The 15,926-nt window shown below is 42.1% G+C and overlaps 1 protein-coding gene across 5 annotated transcripts in view; it reads left to right on the forward strand.

The window, feature by feature from the left end:
• The window catches only part of dazl (deleted in azoospermia-like), a 191,341-nt gene that overhangs the window by 28,176 nt on the left and 147,239 nt on the right, over positions 1 to 15,926 (forward strand). For 3 of the 5 annotated variants that reach the window (XM_078538544.1, XM_078538542.1, XM_078538543.1), the window contains exon 2: positions 7,988 to 8,137. In XM_078538544.1, coding sequence (XP_078394670.1) covers positions 7,988 to 8,137 — 150 coding nt within the window. Of the gene's footprint in view, positions 1 to 1,906; positions 2,037 to 3,292; positions 3,351 to 7,987; positions 8,138 to 15,926 lie in introns of those variants that run through there. The other 2 variants (XM_078538545.1, XM_078538546.1) reach the window with 2 other exon arrangements.

Here is a 15,926-nt window from a genome sequence, read left to right on the forward strand (position 1 = left end):
TACCACCTCACCACTATATATTAAATTCCATCCCTCATTTGTCTGTCCATTCTTCTAGTATGCCATTGTCCTGTTGCAGCTGATTGTACCATCCTCACTATTTGCCTCTCCTCCAAGTTTGGTATCATTGCCAAATTTTGAAATTTTATCCTGTAATTCAATATCCAAGTCCTTTATTTGTAGTGGAAAAAGTAGTTGTCCTCGCACTGACCTTTGGGGAACACCACAGTTTACCATCCTCCAATCAGGAAAAAGTAACCACTGTCCTGAAGCCAATTTTTTTCATTCAAGTTGACACTGACCCCCCTACTCCATGAGGCTCAGTTTTGCTAACCAGCTTTTTGTGGTACTTTGTTAAATGCTTTCTTAAAACCCATATAAACAACATCGACTGCATTGCCTTCATCGACCTTTTCAGTTATTTCATCGAAAAATTCAATTTGATCAATCACGCATGATCTGCCTTTTACAAATCCATGCTGGCTAATCTTAACTAACTCACACCTCCCTAAGTGTCTGATTTATTTTCCCCCTGATTATTATTTCTAAAGCCTTACCCACCACTGATGCTAAACTAACTGCCCTGTAGTTGCCTGGGCTAGCCTTATATTCTTTCTTGAATATGGGTATCACATTTGCCACACTCCAATCCTGTGCTGAGGGAACACTGAAAGGTTATGGAAAGCTCTTCTGCTATCTCCACCCCCACTTCTTTAGAAACCGTGTTAGCAAGCCATCCGCACTAAGTGCCTTATCCACTCTGAGCATAGCCAGCCTTTCTAATAAGTACTTCCTCCTTCTCAATTTTCACTCCTCCCATTAGGTCTACTATCTCTGCTTCTACTGATATTGAGAGATTCCGGTTCCTTAATAAGTACATTGCGGAGTTTACTAAGTATTCTCACCTTGCTCTGTGCCTCTTAGTGTGTATCACTTGCTTTATTCCTATAGGCCCCACCCTGACACGTTCTACCTTGTTACTATTTACATGCTGGTAGAAGATGTTTGGGTTCCCTTTTATGTTGACTGCCAATTCTATTCTCATATTTTGTCTTTGCCTGACTTGCTTTCCTCTTCACTTCCCCTCTCAACTTACTGTATTTGATCTGGTTCTGGCTTGGAGAATTCACCTGAAATGCTTCATACACCTCTTTGTTTCATCACATTCTCTCTCTGCCTCATCATCCAAGGAGCCCTGATTTTGGCCCCCCTACATGCCCTTGTTGAAGTGCACCTAGCCTATAACTGAAGGACCTTTCCTTAGTTTTTCCTGTCCATGGTTGATTCTGTTTTACCCTGGCTGCATCACTTCTCATTCCATTGAAATTAGCCCACTTCCAAATCAGGCATTCTATTTTAGATTGTTTCTTGCTGTTCTGCATTACTAATCTAAACGTTATGCTATGATGATCACTCTTGCCCAAATGCTCCCCCACAGACACTTGGCTCACTTCATTCCCTAGCATCAGATCCAGCAATGCCTCCTTTCTAGTTAGGCTGAGGGCATACTGATCAAGGAAGTTCTCTTGAACAATTTTCTGAAATTAACATCAGAAAAACCGATTATTTGGTCATTATCACATTATTGTTGTTTGTGAAAACTTGCTGTGTGTGAATTGGCTGCTGTGACAGTGACCAAGCTTCAAAAGTACTTCATTGGCTGCAAAGTCCTTTTTGAGTCATCTGATGGCTGTGAAAAATGCTATATAAATGCAAGCCTGCCTTTTAAGGCTCTCATTTAAAACCTACCTCTTAGACAAGCTTTTGATCACCTGCCCTAATATCTGTGGCATGGTGTCAAATTTTGGTAACGCCCCTGTGAAACACCCTGGAATGTTTGTGTTTAAGTACTAAATAGGGGCCGGTTGGCTCAGTTGGCTAGCATATGGTTCAGAATAATGCCGGGGTTTGATTCCCATTCTGGTTGAGGTAGACTTGGAACTTCTCCAAGGGTGGAAGGCAATGGCAAGCCACCTTGGATAAAAATTGCTCAGGATGAAGCATCAGTGGACAATGAGCCAAGGACTTGTCTTCAGGTAGAGCACACATTACATGTTGTGAAAACACTATATAAATGCAAGTTGTTAGCAATTTATGTTTAAAGGTTCTTTAAGGCTCAATCTTTTTAGAGCTTGAGTAGTTGCCCCTCTTTTGAAATAATGAACTGTTTGGCTTTCTGGCCTTGCTATGGCAAACATTATTTTAAATTTATTATTTCCCCTGAAGACCCAGAACAAGGACTTTTAGTGTTGACACAAGGTGAGCAAGTGTTTTTATTTGTGAGCTAATGCTGAAAAGTTAGTAACATAAATTCATTGTGGTTCTGGAACGTTTGAAAGAGCATAGAATTGCCATCATTTGGAACAGTTAACAGAGCACTTTTCAATTGTTGGTTTAGATTGTTTGTTTGTTTATTACTCAAAAATGTGAAGGGTTTAAAAATCAATCTACATTTCGCTTGGAATCCAAACATGTCTGTTTGGGCTTTGAGATGTACATATGTAATTGGTTGTGTGGTTTATAGCCAGACATCTGTGCTCTAAATCATCGTTGCTGACTAATAATTAGATTTTTGAAGTAACATTTTTAAATATATTCCAGTAGTTAAGTGCTAAATTATATAGCTTTCAAACCTTCTTTCTTGACATGTTTTCAAACATGGCAGGCCAGTCAAGTCATCTGACATAGAACCTGCTCATCTTGGAATGGTGGGTTTTGACCGATAGCAATGTCTTGGGTCACATTTGGATCAGACCTATTAAGGGCTGGACCATTGCTTGTAGTCCTTCTGTGGCCACAAGTTTCCACTATGGGGAGGCCTGGGATTGTGGCTGCCCAGGTCACTGGTTAGTATGTAGCCAGTAGAGGGTGGAGTATTCCAACTCTACATTCCAACTCCACATCAGAGTTGCACACTGCTCTGCTGTGTTACATTTGAATAATGCCAGACAGGAAAAGACTGTCTGGTTCACCCAGCTTGTCCTAAGTTGAGCATGATGTTAAATACCAATGGTGGGAAAAATAGCAATTTGGAATTTACCCACTGAAATGACCACCTTGATTTCTGCTAAAGAACTGTTTTCTCTGTTTAAGTAGAGAGTTGAAGTGGCAGAATAAATATTTATTTATTAAACGCCAGCATTTATTTTTGGTTACAAAATTTGTAACTAGGGTGTTTGTAATTCTTTTTACAACAAAACTCTAAAAGTAGCTTGGGTTAAAGGGTTAAATTATGAGGACAGATTGCAAAGACTATGCTTATATTAATCACCACCTCAAGGGCAACTAGGGATGGGAAATAAGGCAGGAAAGTGGAGTTGAGGATTGACTGAGCTGATTGTTTTGAACTGGTAAGTCTTTTTCTTTAATTTTTGTAAGTTCAGTAGTTTAGTTAAAAGGTTGATAAGGTAGCTGACTATGTGACAGTTAACTGTCAATCACCTGAAGCCTGATTAGGGCCTGAATAAGTGTTGATTACTATTTGAAGTTTAACTAGCGTGTCGTGTCATCTCAGCTCACCTCAGCTTTATTTAAGAAAGGAATTATGAGAAGCACACGATCGGGGAGAGAGCCAGAGTGAGTATGGGTATTGGCAATTTGGTGCACAGTGGGAATTCGGTGCAGAGGGGAAGAGGTGCTCTTTGCATTTTTTATTTGCTATCCAACTACTTAAATCTTCAGAGAGTGGTCTTGCCCTATTGCAGCAGAAGAGGCTACAGGGGAGAGAAATGACTGGTAAGTAGTGGGTAAGGCCGGGTAAGGATTTACTACTTTTATCACTTATAGTTTAAGATCTTTTTGTGATATATAGTTTGTATATTCTGTAGTAACGAGAATCAGGAAAGAAGGGCCCTAGAGTAATTGATTTAAGAGGTTTAATTTAAAGGGATAAGTCATGGCAGGAGAGCTCAAAGCCTTGGTGTACTCCTCGTGCTCCATGTGGGAAGCTGGGAACGTTTCCAGTGCCTGGGAGCAGCACGTGTGCAGGAAGTGTCCAGCTGCAGCTCCTGGAAGCTTGGGTTTCAGAGCTGAAATGGCAGCTGGGGACACTAGAGCATCCACGAGTCTGAGAACATCGTGGATAGCATGTCTAGAGAGGTGGTCACACTGCAGCTGAAAGGACTTGAGGAAGGAAGGGAATGGGTGACCACCAGGCAGTCCAAGAGAGTTGGTGTAGGAGGGAGGGTTTTAGATTCCTGGATCACTGGGACCGTTTCTAGGGAAAGTGGGACCTGTACAAGCGGGACACTCTACATCTGAATCAGAGTGGGACTAACATCCTTGTGGGCGGGTTTGCTAGTGCTGTTGGGAGGAGTTTAAACTAATTCGGCAGGGGGAGGGGACACAGAATGTTAGCAGAATAGGGACACATCATAATACAGTAAAACAATCCAGTCAGAGGGAGTATAGTTGCATTAAGTTTCAAGGGAGTAAGGCAAAGCTGGATGGCCTCTACTTTAATGCCAGGAGTATTACAGGTAAAACGGATGAGTTAAGGGTGAGGATTGACACATGGAATTGTGATATAGTAGCCATCACAGAGGCGTGGTTGAGGGAGGGGTAGGATTGGCAGCTCAACATTCCGGGATATAGAATCTTCAGGCGAGACAGGGGAGGGGGTAAAAGAGGAGGAGGCATTGCATTATTAGTTAAGGAGTCAGTTATTCAGTAAGGAGAGATGATATCTTGGAGGGGGCATCGAATGAAGCTTTGTGGGTAGAGCTTAGGAATAAAAAAGGGGCAGCCACATTGTTAGGTGTTTATTATAGACTCCCAGATAGTCAGCGGGAAATTAAGGAGCAAATATGTGCACCATTTGTGGAGGTGTGTAAAAGCAATAACAATAGGGTAATTATATTAGGTGATTTCAACTTTCCCAACATTAATTGGGATTGACATAGTGTTAAGGGCTTGGATGGAGTGGATTTCTTGATGTGTATAGAAGAACTTTTTAGGTCAATATGTAGAGGGTCCAACAAGGGACAGTGCAGTGCTGAACCTAATTCTGGGTAATGAAGCCGGACAGGTGGCTGAGGTGGTGGTGGGGGATCATTTTAGTGATAGCGACCACAACATGGTACAGTTTAAGTTTGTTATGGACAAAGAAATAGACAAGTTGCAAAAAAAATGTTTTGGATTGGGAGAGAGTGGATTTTAGTAAAATAAGGCAGGATCTGGCCAAAGTAGATTGGGAACAGCTACTTGTGGGGAAATCTGTAGAAGAGCAGTGGGGGGGCATTCAAAAAGGAAATGGGGAGGGTACAGGCTCAACATGTTCCCTCCAGGGTGATAGGAAGGAGTAACAAGCCCAGAGAACCATGGATGACCGGAGGTATTCAGGTTACGATGAGAAGGAAAAGAGAGGCTTTTAGCAGGTACAAGGGAAATCAGCAGAGGAATTAGTGGAGTACAGAAAGTGCAGGGTGCAGCTTAAGAAAGCAATTAGGAGAGCAAAAAGTGGATATGAGAAAGCTCTGGCTGGTAGAAGTAGGGAAAATCCCAAGATATTGTATAAGTATATCAATGGGAAGAGGATAACCAGGGAAAGAGTAGGGCCCATAAGGGACCAAGGGCAATCTATGGGTGGAGCCAGATGACATCGCTAGAGTGTTGAATGAATACTCCACGTCAGTCTTCACCCAAGAGAATGAGGATGAAGAGAAACTGCGAGGTTCTTGAGCAAATTGATATAGGGAGTGACAAGGTATTGGAGGTGTTGGCAGGCTTAAAAGTGGACAAACCTCCAGGTCCGGATGATTTGTGTCCCAGATTACTGAGTGAGGCAAGGGAGAAGATCGCAGGGGCTCTGACCCAAATTTTTAATTCCTCTGGCCACGGGGGAGGTGCCAGAAGACTGGAGAACAGCTAGTGTGGTTCTGCTATTTAAGAAGGGTTGTAGAGATAAGCCAGGAAACTACAGGCCAGTGAGTCTCTTGTCAGTGGCAGGGAAACTATTGGAGAAAATTCTGAAGGATAGAATCATCTCCACTTGGAGAGGCAAGGTGTGATCAGGGATAGTCAGCATGTCTTTGTCAGAGGGAGGTGATGCCTAACAAATTTGATTGAATTTTTTGAGGAGGTGACCAGGTGTGTAGATGAGGGTAGTGCAGTTGACGTAGTTTATATGGATTTCAGCAAAACCTTTGACAAGGTCCCACATGGGAGACTTATAAAGAAGGCAAATGCACACGGGATACAGGGTAATTTGATAAGGTGGATTCAAAATTGGCTTAGTTGTAGGAGACAGAGGGTGATGACAGAAGGATGCTTTAGTGACTGGAAGCCAGTGTCCAGTTGTGTACCACAGGGATCTGTGCTGGAACCCCTATTATTTGTCATTTATATAAACAACATAGAAGACTATGTTGGGGGGTAGGATTAGTAAGTTTGTGGATGACACAAAGATTGGCTGGGTGGTTAACAGTGAGGTTGAGTGCCTTGGGCTACAGGAAGGTATAGATGGGATGGTCAAATGGGCAGATAAGTGACAGATGGAATTTAACCCTGAAAAGTGTGAGCTGATACACTTTGGAAGGAGTAATTTTACAGGGAAGTATTAAATGAACGGCATGGCACTAGGAAGTTCTGAGGAACAATGGGACCTTGGCATGTGTGTCCATAGATCTCTGAAGGCGGAGGGGCATGTTACTGTGGTGGTACAAAAGGCATATGGGGCACTTGCCTTTATCAATCGAGGCATAGATTACAAAAGTAGGGAGGTCATGTTGGAGTTGTATAGAACCTTGGTGAGGCCACAGCTAGAGTACTGTGTGCAGTTCTGGTCGCCACATTATAGGAAGGATGTGATTGCACTGGAGGGGGTGCAGAGGAGATTCATCAGGATGTTGCCTGGGATGAAACATTTAAGTTGTGAAGAGAGGTTGGATAGACTTGAGTTGTTTTCGTTGGAGCAGAGAAGACTGAGGGGTGACCTGATTGAGGTGTACAAGATTGAGGGGCATGGACAGGGTGGATAGGGAGAAGCTTAGTTGAAGGGTCAGTCACGAGGGGACATAAGTTCAAGGTGAGGAGCACGAGGTATAGGGGGGATGTGAGGAAAAAACTTTTTACCCAGAGGGTGGAATGCACTGCCTGGGAGGGTGGTGGAGGCGGGTTGCCCCACATCCTTTAAAAAATACCTGGATGAGCACTTGGCACGTCGTAACATTCAAGGCTCTGGGCCAAGTGCTGGTAAATGGGATTAGGTAGGTAGGTCAGGTGTTTCTCACGTGTCGGTGCAGCCTCGATGGGCCGAAGGGCCTCTTCTGCACTGTGATTCTGTGATAATGAATCAGACTCTACCTTCATAAGGAAGCCTAGAAATTCCCATTTAGTAGTCTGGAATGTTGATCTGAATGTATCTAAGGTGGTAAAAGTGAGTGATAAAGTGAGGTGGTAAAATTGGCTGAGTGCATAGACTATCCAGTCTGTATTGAGCTTTTCCTGATTGGGTTTCACTAAACTAATTTGAACCTTTACGCATTTCAATACCTTCATAAATAATGTATATATTTGAGTACTTCTGTTATGTGAAGAGTTGTAATTCTTTTGGGGAGGTTGTGAAAATTTGTGGATTGTTGAGAAGGTGTTCTGTTTTCTTTGAGCGGGCAGGAAGAAATACCACCTAAGTATTTCTCCACCATTCCTTTCCAGTTTACAATCTTTTAACTTCAGTCACTGTCACTAATTCCCTTTCCTAAACCAACTATCCTCATGCCCTTTCACAGCAAGACTATTGATTTTGTGCCAATTAGTGTTGAATTAGTGCAGTTTTGCATTGTGAACAAATTCTTAGTAAGTGACTAAGACTCCTAAACTTGTTTGCCAGTGGAACATTTGTAACCAAAAAGTTTTTCTTTACTTCCTTAAATCAGGCCATTGTTCAAGGTGAAGATACTTCCTTTGGTACTACCCAGTCCCTTGGGTTCCAAAAAGTTACCAGAATGAAAACTAAACCTGAATTTCTCAACATTTTTCCTATTTGCAGTCCGGAAGAATCATTGAAGCACAAGATAGTGACGTCAGCCAGGAACTGGAGAGTCAGTCTTCTGCAGCACCCACAGTGAGCCGAAGATATGTCTTGCCAAGTGGAAGAATCATGCCGAATACAATTTTTGTTGGTGGAATTGACTTTGAGGTATGCTGTGATAATGTTTTTGTTAAATTGTTTGGAATTTTAATTTGTGAAAATTGTAAACACGTTTGCATTGTTCTATAGAAAACCTGCAGTTCTTTTATCCACGGTGTAGCACCATGTATCATGTACACTAGATTAGAAAGGTTTGTCTCTGTTTAATCCATCCATGACTTAAATGCTAGGGTAGCAGAAGTGCACCCTTAATAGTGATTGGGAAGTAATAGAATACTGAAAAATATTAGTATCTTAAAATGTGTCATGTAAATTTGTCACATAAAACCTAGAGATGTAAAAACTTACAGTATTCTAACGTAAAATAGAATACACAAAATGCTGGAAGTAACGAATTCATCTCTCCTCATGAATGTCATGAAGCAAGACGACAGGGGTTTGGGCTTTGCAAGAATTGTAGCCTTACCCAGGTACAGGGCATCAGCAACCACGTGCACAGTTCAGCCTATTGTGCTCCAGTCCAAGAACCTGGAACATGTATAGGAAGGGATTCCAGTTACTGAATTTGCAGTTGACACGTGACAACATGCAGTACATGATCCAGGTCTGTGCTAAATTTTCTAACGGTTGCCATGGTACTTTGTCCTGGGCCAGACCTCAATCCCCCCCCTCTTTTCACCCACCCCATTTGGATCAGAGGCTGGCTGCTTAAGGACAAAGGCTATCACTTGCAGACCTTGTGCATGATGTCTCTTGGGAGCCTGAATATGGACCATGGCCATGAAATGTAATCAATGCCATGCCTACACTTGAGCCCTGAGAGTAGATTATGAGTCACCTTAAACTAAGCTTTTGTTTTCAGGATAGATCTGGAGGTGTGCTGCAATACAACCTCTACTTTCACATCATTGTAAGTCCATAAGATGCGGAAGCAGAAGTAGGCCATTTGGCCCATTGAGCCTGCTCCACCGTTCAGTGAGATCGTGGCTGACCTGATGATCCTCAACTCCACATCCCTGTTTTTTCCCTATAACCCTTGATTTCCTTACTGATTAAAAATCTGTATCTCAGCCTTGAATATACTTAATGACCCAGCCTCTGCAGCCACCTGCAGTAAAGAATTCCACAGACTACCCTTTGAGAGAAGAAATTCTTCCTCATCTGTTTTAAGTGGGCGCTCCCTTACTCTGAGATTATGCCCTCTGGTCCTAGACTCTCCCACAAGGGAAACAACCTCTCAGCATCTACCCTGTCAAGCCCCCTAAGAATCTTATATGTTTCAATAAGGTCGCCTCTCATTCTTCTAAACTTCAATGAGTACAGGCCCAATCCCTCCATACCCGGGATCAACCTAGTGAACCTTGTCTGGGCTGCCTCCAATGCCAGTATATCTTTCCTTATTTGAGGGGATCAAAATTGTTCACAGTATTCTAGGTGCGGTCTAACTAGTATCATATATAGCTTTAACAAGACTTCCCTATTTTTATACTCCATTCCCTTTGAAATAAAGGCCAACATTCCATTTGCCTTCCATATTATCTGTTGAACTTGTATGCTAGATTTTTGGGATTCATGCACGAGGACCCCCAAATCCCTCTGAGCTGCAACTTTCTGCAGTCCTCCTCCATTTAAATGATATTCAGCTCCTCTATTCTTCCTGCCAAAGTGCATAACCTCACACTTTCCCACATTATATTCCATCTGCCACGTTTTTGCCCGTTCACTTAACCTGTCTATATCCTTCTGTGGACTATCATCCTCACCACTTGCCTTCCCACCTATTTTTGTCATCTGCAAACTTGGTGATAGTACATTCATTTCCTTCATCCAAGTCATTAATATATATGGTAAATAATTGTGACCTCAGCACTGATCCCTGTGGCACTCCACTAGTTGCAAATTGCCATCCTGAAAATGCCCCACATATCCCAACCCCATTAGTTAGCCAACCCTCTATCCATGCTAATACACTACCTCCAACACCATGGGCTCTTATCTTAAGTAGCCTTACGTGTGGTACCTTATCGGACGCCTTTTGGAAGCCCAAATATATTACATCTACTGGTTCCCCTTTATCTATCCTGCTTGTTACCTCCTCAAAGAATTCTAATAAATTTGTCAGGCATGATTTCCCCTTCATGAAGCCATGCTGACTCTGCTTGATTCTATTATGTATTTCTAAATGCTCTGCTATTACATCCTTTATAATAGACTCCCAACATTTTCCCAATGACAGATGTTAAGCTAAGTGGCTTATAGTTACTTATTTTTGTCTGTCTATTTTTTTGAATGAGGGTGTTACATTGGCAGTTTTCCAATCCTCTGGGACTTTTCCAGAACCTATGCATTCTTGAAAGATTACTGTCAGTGCACCCACTATCACTGCAACTATTTCCTTTAATACCCTAGAATGCAACCCATCAGGTCCAGGTGACTTATTGGCCTTTAGCCCCATTTGTTTCCCTAGTACTTTCTCTAGTGATAGTTATTGTATTTATTTCCTCCCCCACTTTTGCCCCATGATTGTTTCGTATTTTTTGGCATGTTATTAGTATCTTTTTCACTGAAGACTGAAGCAAAGTACTTATTGAACTCCTCTGCCATTTCCTGGTTTCCTATTATTTCCCCAGCCTCATTCTCTAAGGGGCCTATATTGACTGTGGCCCCTCTCTTCCTTTTTATGTTTAAAGAAGCTGTTACTGTCTGTTTTTATATTACTTGCTAGTTTGCTCTTAAAGTTTATTTCCTCCCTCTTTATTTTTTTTGGGTCATCTTCTGTTGCCTTTAACTTCCTTAATCCTCTGCCTTATCACTAACCTTTGCCACATTGTATGTTTTTTCTTTCACTTTGATACTATCCTTAACTTGCTTGGTTAACCATGATTAGTTTATCCCCTTCCTACAACCCTCCTTCCTCACTGGGATATATCTTTATTGTGAGTCATGAACTATTTTCTTAAACGTCTGCCATTGTTCATCAACTGTCTTTTCTGCTAAACTTCTTTCCCAGCCAACTCTGCCCTCATTCCTTTGTAATTACCCTTATTTAAGTTTAGTACAGTTGTTTCTGATCTAAGTTTCTCACTCTCAAACTGCCAAATTCCACCATGTTATGGTCACTGTTACCTAGGGATCTTTTACTCTGAGATTATTTATTAAACCTGCCTCATTACACATTACCAGATCGAAAATAGCCTGATCCGTGGTTGGATCCACAACGTTCTAGGAAATTCTCCTGAATATACTCTAAATTCTTGCTCGTGGCTACCTCTGCCAATTTGATTTTCCCAATCTACACGGAGGTTAAAGTCACCCATGATTAATATATTGCCTTTTTTACATGTCCTCATTATTTCCTGATTTATTCAGCCTGACAGCATAGCTACTATTAGGGGGCCTGTAGACTACTCCCACCAGTGTCGCCTTCCCCTTGCTTCTTACCTCCACCCATATGGATTCCACATCATCTGATCCAAGCGCATTTCTTGTTATCGTACTTATTCTATCTCGTACTCACAAAGCTACCCCACCACCCTTTCCTTCCTGCCTCTCCTTTCAAAAAGTCATATACCCCTGAATATTTAGTGGAGAGACAAACAAAGTTAACATTTCGAGTCGGTTTGACCCTTCTTCAGAGCATACAGGCCATACGGACTCGAAACGTTAACTTGTTTCTCTGTCTACAGATGCTGTCAGACCTGCTGAGTTTTTTCAGCATTTTTTGTTTTTGTTTCCAATTTCCAGCATCCACAGTATTTTGCTTTTATCTGAATATTTAGTTCCTAGCTTGGATCTCCTTGTAACCATGTCTCTGTAATGGCTATAAGATCATACCAATTAACCTCTCTTTGTGCCGTTAATTGATTTATTTTGTTTCGAATACTACGAGCATTTAAGTAAAAGGCCATTAATTTTGCCTTTTTACCATTTTTTTCCCCCCTTTGACCCTATTTGCTGCTTTTTTTTAATGTTTGTACACTGTCCCTTCCTGTCACACCCTGGGTATCACTACCTAAGTAGGTGCCCTGCAAAGCTGCCATATCCTTTTTGCTTTGTAAGCCTACTTACCCCTCTCCAGAATCCTCCCCCCGCTGTCTGCTATATTTGCTAGCATTCTTGCTTTATTAAGGGGCCAACCCACTAGGTCACTTGAAAAGGAAGATATGGAAGCAGAGGAGCATGAATGATAGGAAGAGACAAGATAACATGAAAGGGTAAGACCCAGCTGTCCTACCATCTGCAAGCATTCTGTAATACTAATTCATCAAAGAGCATGTTTGGCAGACATGGCCCTACTTGACTATGCTAGCAGGCCCTCCCAACATCAGTTCTAACCCCACCACCACCCTGAAGACTGCTCTTAAACTGTAGCATGGGTTTTCACAAACCACGTTACCTAGGCAACATACACTTGCCAGATAAACTCAATAACATGATATAGCATGGAAGGAGGCCATTGTGCTGTTGTCAGCTGTTTGATAAAGCTATCCATTTTATCCCCTGCTTTTCCCCCATAACTCTGTATCCTTTTTCCTTTCAAGTATTTGTTCAACTCTCTTTTACATATTACCATTGAACTTGCTTCCACTCCAGTTTTCCGGCTGTACATTGTAGACCCCCACGTTGTTTATATATAAAATAAAACCTTCACCTCTTTCTTTTACCAATTGCCTTAAATCTGTGACCTCTGGCTACTGACCCTTCTATTGCTGGAAACACTGGTGTAACTGAAGTGTCTCATCCTTGGTAACATTCAAGTAAATCTCTTTATGGACACTAAGGAATTGACATCTTTCCTAAAGAGCATAATAAACTCAAAGGATGTAACACATTGTGATCTTTGAGTTCCATTAATTGCTGATCACCTTGGTGCAGACCCTAGTGGCCTGCCTTGTGCTCTTCTAAAACTGTATCACTGTGCAATTCGCAGTGGCTTCAGTTTGGGAGGCAGAATGCTGCTATGTTTCTGATTTGGGAACTTGATTTAATGTGAAAGTAAGGAAAACTGAGCCAATCTCTGTTACTCTGCAGGTCAGTGGAAAACTTTTGATTATGGAAGTGGATTCTGGTGCATCAGCCACTAGTGGGGGAGCACACATTCAAATATTTAAACAAGGGTACTTTACAATTCAATATGGAGCAGACTTCAGCCAAATTGAAAACATATACTGGTGAAGTCATACAACTGAGAGGTATTACTACTGTACTTATTACAAGCAAGACAGCACAGCTCCCTGTGATTGTAGTGGAACGTGAAGGTCCAAGCCTTCTAGGTCATGATTGGTTAAAAGAAATTAAACTAAATTGGTCTGAAATTTTCCAGCTGAGAGCTGGAGGACTGCCAGAGCTGCTGCAGAAATATGACAAGGTCTTTTGAGAGGGACTGGGGAAAATCAAGGGCCTGCAGGCCAAGATCTAAGTTGACTCTGAAGCACCACCTCTTTTTTTTAAAGCCAGGCCTGTGCCTTGTGCCCTGAGAGAGAAGGTTGACACTGAATTAAACTGTTTAGAGAAGCTGGGTATTATTCAGCCGGTTCAATTTTCGGAATGGTCAGCACCATAGTCCCTGTCGTGAAACTGGATCAGACCATCGTATCTGTGGGATTATGAGTTAATAGTAAACAAGGCTGCCAAGTTGGACAAATACCCTATCCCCAGGATTGAGGATCTGTATGCTAAAATAGCAGGACAGAACTTGGACTAAATTAGCTATGAGTCATTCATAGCAGCAGCTGGAACTGGATGATGCATCCAGAGAATTTGTAACTATAAACACACACACAGGGTTGTATCAATACAAACGCCTGTCCTTCAGTGTTTCTTTGGCCTGTGCAATTTTCCAGAGGATGATGGGAGAGCTTGCTGCAAGGTCTACCTCAAGTTGTGGCTACCTAGACGACATCCTAATAATTGGGTTAGCAGAAGCGGAACACTTGGCTAACTTGGAAGAAGCCTTAAAATAATTCTTGGAAGCAGGGGTGCGCTTGGAAAAGGAAAAGTGTACCTTTCAATTTAGTGAAGTTGTTTAATTGGGCCATCGGGTGGATGCCCAAGGGTTACACCTGGTAGATGAAAAAGTTAAAGCTATTAAGGAGGCACCCTCACCTACAAATGTCTGAGCTCAAGTCATTCTTGGGTATGGTAAATTCTTATGGTTGATTCCTACCCAACTTATCAATGGTCCTAGCCCCTTAAACCAACGTTGGTCTTGGATGTCACCTCAAGAAGTTAAACAGCTCTTGCACTCTTTGAACTTGTCAGTACACTATGATTCGACAAAAGAATTGGTGCTAGCTTGCGATGCCTCCCTCATGGCATGTGAGCGGTACTATCTCACAAGATGGACCTCCTCTTTGGCTGAGAAGGGTCATTCACAAATCGAGAAAGAAAGATTATTGATCATTTTTGGAATTAAAAAATTCCATCAGTATGTCCATAGCTGATACTTTATTATATTATCTGATCACATATAGCCAATGCAGATGCCCTCAGACACCTTCCTTTGCAAGAGAGCATTGAACATGCTCCAACTCCCAAGAGATCGTATTAGTGTTGAATTTCCTGGATTCTTCGCCAGTCTGCGCAAGACAAATAAACTGGATGAACTGTGATCCAGTCATGTTTAGAGTACAAGACCAAGTATTGAAAGGATGGTCCCAGGAACCAGTCCCAGAAGAATTGAAGCTATTCTTCACTCGAAGGAATGAATTGAGTACTCAGGATGGTATCCTATTATGGGGTGCACGAGTTGTTGTTCCTCCAAGAATGGGAACCGCATTCTGGAATTTCCGAAATGAAAATGCTAGCAAGGAGCTATAACTGGTGGCCCGTTATAGACAGTGATATAGAAAAAATGGTTAAACATTGTCTCCAGTGCCAGCAACTACAGAAGTTGCCTGTTGCAGCCCCACTGCACCTGTGGGAAATGGCCTGGTCGACTCTGGGTGAGACTGCATGTAGATTATGTAGGTCCATTTCTAGGCACCATGCTTCTCCTAATAATGGTTGGATGCGTACGAAGTTAGATCGCCAACATCAGGTGTGACTATAGAAAGGTTACGCCAAAGTTTTTCTATACATGGATTGCCAGAAGCCATTGTCTCAGACAATGGTACTGCATTTACTAGTGCTGAATTTCAAAGATACGCGAGCTTAAATGGTGTCAAACACTTAAAGACAGCATCATACTATCCGTCCTGTAATGGATTGGCCGAGAGCAGTACAAACTTTTAGGATGAAAAAATTTATCAGGAGCATCATTGGAGACTAAATTTGCACATTTTTGTGTTTCGCTATAGAACAGCCCCCACACTGCCACAGGTGTTAAAACACCTTCAAAATTACTTACAAAGCACCGTCTGTATATGAGATTAAGCCTGGTACTTCCCAATTTGGAGGGGAAGGTAGAGAACAGTCAAGGGAATCAATGACTCATGATTTGCATAGCTGAGAGTGAGAATTTGCTGTCGGGTGAAACAGTATTTGTATGAACCTTCAGTGGTGGATCGAATTGGTTACCTTGTATAGTAGTTGGTGACTGGACTGCTGTTGTACCACATAGAAGTGGAGGGCTGGATCACCTGAAAACATGATCATTTGAGAAGAAGGGAGATACCCCAACAAAACTGATGTCCTACCTGTGACCGTTGTAGAACCTGTACTCCTGGTTGTGATTTGATCAGCCAAGGGTAGATATACCAGGTGTCACTGTTGGAGTAGATAACACTGAACTGCCTGTGCCTATGAAGGTACCTGATGTTGCTGTGGTTGCAGAAAATGAAGATTCAGTAAGAGATTCTAAAGCCATGGAGCTACGATGTTCTACCCAGATTAGGAA

Source organism: Cetorhinus maximus, chromosome 3 (assembly GCF_964194155.1).
Source record: "Cetorhinus maximus chromosome 3, sCetMax3.hap1.1, whole genome shotgun sequence".
NCBI lineage: Eukaryota > Metazoa > Chordata > Chondrichthyes > Lamniformes > Cetorhinidae > Cetorhinus > Cetorhinus maximus.